This window comes from Bombus impatiens, unplaced genomic scaffold, assembly GCF_000188095.3.
Source record: "Bombus impatiens unplaced genomic scaffold, BIMP_2.2 scf_0113, whole genome shotgun sequence".
In the NCBI taxonomy this organism is placed as follows: Eukaryota; Metazoa; Arthropoda; class Insecta; order Hymenoptera; family Apidae; genus Bombus; species Bombus impatiens.
The window spans coordinates 1029799-1036228 of NT_176532.1; the positions used below are offsets into that span (position 1 = coordinate 1029799).

Sequence of the window (6430 nt, forward strand, 5' to 3'; positions counted from 1 at the left end):
GGGAGTGGCGGGGGAAAAAAGAAGATTCGCAAAGAGCGCAGAAAGAGGAAGAAGCCAGAGGGGAGGAGAGAGTTGCAAAAAGAGGGTTAAAAGATGGTGGACGAGGAGGTTAAGAGAAATAGAGAGAAAGGAGGAAGAGAGCGTGGTTCGTGCACGTTAATTAAAAGTGCTGCAAAGGAAGTCGCCAACTAAGGGCGAGGCTGAATGAAAACAGCTGCTACTCGATGACGACACGGTCTAAGAGCGCGCTCGGCTTCGACTAAGCCAGCTCGACGCTAGCGACGCCGTTAGCGCCTCTATTTTCGCGCATAAATATAAACCGACGCCCACTCGAAAACCGTATCATCCATTCGTTCGTTTCTCTTTTTCTTCACAACCGCCCCTTTGTCGTTCCATTTCTCTCTTCTCTGTATTTTGTCTTGATTTCCTACCGTTCGATGAAAATCACCGAAAGATCGAGGTTAGCCTTCACGTTCCAATCCATGTTTATAAACACGTAATCTTTTCTTGGATCTAGCTTTGGATTTGGAAGTTGAAAATAGGTGACGTCACGATGTGTTTCTGGTTGCGGTAGAACGAAATCGAGAGATTATTTAAAATTAAACCCGCCGCATTGTCAGCGAAACTCGTATTTTTACCGCAGTATGTTCGCAGCTGACAGTTAAATAAATAGTTCAGCTCGAAATGTCAAACGCCATCAAGATGGACAGTCGGAGAACGAATCGCGTCGAAGCTGTACTGAATAGAATATAGAGCACTAGAAATTGAACTTTTCAAAGACTAAACTCACAGCTGTCATCGAAAACTCTATCCTCGTGACGTCGGAATGCTTAACCTAGACGTTCGATTACGTATCGCTTTCTACTCTTTTATCGTCAACAAACTATAGAATGCCTACATCGCCTACAGAAAATTCCCTTAAAGCAAACTCTCTTATCCATAGCAGGCTGAATTAAATCTGATGATTTCGATAATGTAAATTTGCAATAAATCGTGCGATAGACTGAAAACCAAAGATCTCAATGTTCGAGACTCTTTTGCCAGAAAAGCAAACGACGATCAAACGGAGCTACTTCTGTCATTGCCAATAGAACTCGTTTAGTTAATCTCGTCGCAACTTCGTGGCTCGCGATTCGAATTCGAATTCAGCGTGGCATGTTTTTGAAAAAAAAAAGGAGCAAGAGCACTTGTTTCATCGACGAAGCAATCCCCTGGTGCTTTAGAAACGGCAGAATTAACAACGTCTCGTCGAGGAGACGTCGAGGAGAGAGAGAGAGAGAGAGAGAGTCGAGAGAAAGAGAGCAACGTCGAAAAGGAAATGCTTCCCTTTCGGGTGTTCTGTTACCAAAGAGCAGTGCCAGCCACACAACACGTGGTGTGTAAGGCACACGCTACTCTGCCTCCGGCTTGGGTGTGTATTTCGAGACGAACCTGCCTGTCTTCAACATGGTCTTCGCGAAGCACGCACATGCATCCACCAGCAGGAAAGTCCTAGTAATGGTAGACCCTCTGCTGTAGACAAGGGATTGTGTAACATTTTCGGTGTGACAGACTGTTCGTTGATCGAAGAAAGAGACAGGTGAATCGTGACGAAATTGGAGTACTCCGAGGGAATAAAGAAGCGAAATCGAAGTCTACACCGATTGATCAACTTTCATGGACGGAAGATTTTGAGGTGTTCACGAAGAATTTGATAGACTCGAACGTTACTTTGAACTTTTTACGATCCTATTCCGATAGACGTAAAGATTCTTAATGCCTGAGAAAAATGTTTGGCATAAGATTGAAACAAGAGATTACACGTATAAATAAGATATTTTAAAGAAGCTTCTTGTAGATTCGCGTGGAATAACGAACGCCATTATCACGAAGAATTCCTATAAAACGTAAATTTTATCGACGAAAACAAGATTTGAAAGTCAATAAGCAATCAAGAGCTACGCCAACCTTTATACCTTTCTAAAGCGACATTTTGCAAAAATGCTCCAAAAATAGCACTAGACTGCACGTGTTCCATGTCGTTGGAGTAGAAACAGGTGCCTGCAGGTGTATTCCCGGGAAAGATCGTAAAAAGGGAAACGACTCCTTAAAGAAGAGAACGTAACGACCGTCGATCTATATTACACGAAATTTTCAAGACGACTAGCTACTACACGAGAAGTTCGGTGTATACAGAGACGCGCATGTGCATACACGCGCATATACAGAGTTTAGAAACAAAGAACGTCTTGCTGTACCTAGTACTAGTCTGGTCTCTAGAATATATCCCAACTATACCGAGCAACCTGGAACCGAGTAGCCGTTTCTGCCAGTCGAAGCTTCTTCGAGGAAATGGATCTGTTGGCTGGTCGCGCTATGCCAGTCACGCCTGTACTTCGAACACCATTGTCCTGTCCGGCAGACTCGCCGAATATTACCGTTCTTGAGCGAGTATTATCATATTCAGGAAGTTCTCTGACTGAATACGAAGTGACTCCCCGTTTGATATCGAGAGTTCTGCGAATTTTCCCCTTCCGAGGAGTGCGAGTATTCAGTGTGACGACCAGTAACTGTCTTCTAACTCCGATTTTCACACACGTGTCTTCCATCTTATCTTTTTAATTTAATAACCAGTCATACGCGTGAATTATGCATCGAATACAACGAAAGCAAGATTTCTTGCGTCAAAGTTTGATTTTAACTTACACCTTTTATCTTCAGATTGCGCGGTCGTGTATTGTGAGAAGTAAATCGTGTACATGATATATTTCAATGTTTCGTCATAGGCGAAATGGTGAAACGGTAAATAGCAGGAGAAGGAAAATTACGAAGCATAAGGCGATCGGTTGAGTTATGCATTTTGAAGTTCAGTTATTTCCGCGACTTCTCGTAGGAATTTTTTAACCGCAGACATACAGCAAGAGGCGGGGCAAGATCCTTTCATTCGCTAACGTTCGTTCCAACTATCTAGCAGCCAACCATTCTCTCCTCTTTGGAAAAAGTCGCCCTTCTTCAACGCGTCTGCGGGAAATTTATCGCGCGTACAACGGAACGAATCATCGATTTCTTTGTCAGAGCGTCGCTCCAAAAAATCGCTAAAAAATCTACCCTCGCAACGACAAAAGCCTGCGCTCCAGTCACAGGGATTTCCCTCGTCGATATCGCTCGTAAATTTCCAGATGGATCGAGTTCATCGCGCAAAAATCCGCGTCGTTCCCCGACGTATTTATTAATTAACAAAACGTGTCACTGTCGCTTCCGTATTTTCTTAATAAATTTCTTCCTGTGATCTAATTAATCCAGCTATATAGGTCGTTAACAGTCTCGTTCTCCTTCATCTTAATATCTTACACGGCTGCTGCCATCTACATCCTAAAACGCATATTTTCTCCCCTCTTCCTTCGTGACAACCGTAAACCTTTCTAGCAAGACAAATTCTAAAGAGAGGAAGATAATTAAGAGAAAAAAAGAACGAAAGAAAGAGTAAAGTGACACAGGGCCAACGCAATCGAAATGCAGAATTCAAAAATTCCTATACAAACTTTCGTTATTATGTATCTCTCTTTCTTTATAAATCATCCGTCATTACCACTACGCGTCCTTTATTCATCGTGAAAATCTAAGATCGCGTTAGTCGATCTATACATCACATACTCTTCCACCGATTCAAACTGTCTTCCTGTAATTATCAAACGCTCGTACATCTTTACATAATTCAAATTATACTAACACGAAGTATCGTTTGAACCAGTTCTACCAAGGTACCAAAGCGGTCGTGTGTTCATGGTGGACGTTCGAACGTAGTTGAAACGTTACAGCTCGTTAACATGCGAGGTCTTCTGAGCGTGTTATTCCGTGGCTTGTTCCTCGTATACTCCCTCCACCGTGGGCACATGGTCCTGACGTTTATCGGACGCGTCGCGAACTCACCACTGTTATGTCGTTAAACAACGAGCAGCTGTTCCACGATCCAGAGCCGCTTAACGGGCACCGTCCGGTCCGCGAGAATCCCGACGGTAAAGCCTCTTCCCGGCTTTGGTTATCCCGATACGTTAACCATATAGCGTTATTCGCGGGAGCGAAACCTCTTTTTCGTCGTCCTTCGACAGCGCGACATTGTCGGTATTGATCGAACCGTTACGCAACGAACTTGTCGGGAATTAAAGGGAATAATGAATGAGAGAAAGGAGAATCGAGCCGCGACCACGTTCGACGCGAATAATCACTTGTATTGAACGTGCAACGGTTTCAATTACTTACATTCGATCAGACATGAGGATACCACGTTACAAGAGAATTCACTGCCGGTTGCAATCGTTTACAACTCGCTTCCTTTTTTTCTAGAATAACATTAATGAAGAGACGTCGAATCTCGATGTCACTTAGTAAGATTAACGTTTAATTTCTAACTGTGACAATATTTGGAGATGTACACGAAGAAAATAAGGTATTTCGCGTTTTCTACGGAACTCTCATCGGGAATCACTGATCACTGCTACTATGCAAGATGCACCGTTTTCAGCTCGCTTCGTGTAAGTTGGAACTTCAAAACTTGATATATATACTGGATCTATATATATACACACACATGCACACACACATGTATATATATATATATATAGAATCTTTCTCTCATTTAGAGAAATCGTAAACTAACCTCCAAATTCAATAAGGTTTAGAGATGCTGACGAAGAATTATTCTATATATATGGAACATATCGTTATCGAATAGAGTCTGCAAATGTTTCAGGAAACGTCAGTCTTGAAGAGCACAAGAAGAGCGTAACACTAACGACTACTAAAATTCAAATCGAGTCACGCTTCGAATGGACGGTTACCGCGAACCGCGCTTCCGCGAAATCTTTCACGGTGTGATGAATCCACGGTAGTTTGGTCGGACGAGAGCTCGATTCCCACGGGCGAGTGGTGGCGTGTCACAAGCGACGGTTGTGTCGTTGTGTGAGACAGGCACACAGCCTTTTATTTTTCTCGTATATCGGCTTATCAAATCGGTTGACTTAATATATATGCAACGCGCCGAGACGGCTGGGCAAACAACACTGACCTCGAGACACAAGCACGAATGACGTCGCGCATTGAATTTTTTTTTCTCCTCGAACTGAGGCCGACGGTTCGATCCACGCAAACATATTCTGTACACGTAGGACACATCTGTGATTCGACAGGAACCACGAAGAAACGAGATTCGAACAAGAGACTCACTTGAAGAGATAGGTAAAACACTGCACGAGTATCCGTTTCGTAGAAGCCGTCACACTGATTGCAAACGAACGAACTGAATATCCGTTGATGTATAGAGACGTCCATCTATACACGTCCAAATCTTCCTACACTACACTCCAGAGTAGAGAAACGCCAATGAATTTCAGGCCGAGCAACCTGAAATCGGGTTTCCAAGTCCGATGAGAATACGATCTCGCAGGAATCGAGAAACACGGCGCTAGGAACGATTTGGAGCAGAAACAGGGCTATAGAAGAGTGACTTAGGGACTTACGTTCGGCGAGCCTTGAGCGCCCAATCCATATCTCGCGCGACGTTTTCGGTGAGTTTTACGATACACCTCGTGTTTGCTTTCGTGGCGTTTTTATCCCGGATGTAACCAAAATATTGCACACTCCGCACACGCACAACAGCACACAGCGTTTTTATCTTTCTTGGCCGTGTTTCACCACTGGTCCGACCCGCTACGCAACGAGCGGCTTGCGCGCGCATGTAACATATAACACACTGGGTCTCTTGTCTGTGCGGGGGAGAAAAAAATCGGGAACTGAAAGGGAGGGAAAAAGAGAGAAAAAGGGAAGAAAGAGTCGAGGCGAACGAAAAACCACGCCGAATCGACGCACAAGGGTAAACGAGTGCACCGATCTACGACACACACTTGGCAACGATCCAACGAAGACTGAGCCCGTCGACTCTAGACGACTGCGACGCGCATGGAGCGCCGCCCAATGGAGGGGCAGAAAGAGGCGGTGGATGCATTCGCGTACCGACCGCTTCCAGCGCCCCGAGACCAATGATGTGCCGAACGCGCAGTGGCGTATAACCCGAAATTCGTTGCTTCCATTACCACGATAAAAACTATATGATATATCACCAATTAAAACCAACTGGATTTATCGCGGTACATCGTAATGCACTTACATATAAAACCTATCATATTATATTTCCATATTGTATTTATGAAACATAACTGACATCCAACTGATAACTCATGTATATTTTTCAACCTACTCCAAAGTGCTCTCTATCGTTTAATTTTTCAATATTTTTAACTTTTCTACATTTTAGTCTATTCCAGTAGATTATTTCCTCGAATCAGACGCTTTAGCAGGGTGGCGCGCGTAATCCCGTGGATTTCAAATCGAGCTTCAATATCATCCTCGGCTCCCTACGCCAGTGCCTAAGCCTACCCAGTGCTGAAACGTTTAC

At 44.0% G+C, this 6430-nt stretch overlaps 1 protein-coding gene across 1 annotated transcript in view; it reads right to left on the reverse strand.

Moving 5' to 3' along the window:
* The window catches only part of LOC100748397 (protein gustavus), a 35577-nt gene extending 29497 nt beyond the window's left edge, over positions 1-6080 (reverse strand). The window contains 2 exon segments of the mRNA XM_033318746.1: positions 5496-5803; positions 5805-6080. Of these exon segments, the coding sequence (XP_033174637.1) occupies positions 5496-5803; positions 5805-6065 (569 nt within the window). The 5' untranslated portion in view covers positions 6066-6080.
* Between the last annotated feature and the right edge of the window lie 350 nt (positions 6081-6430).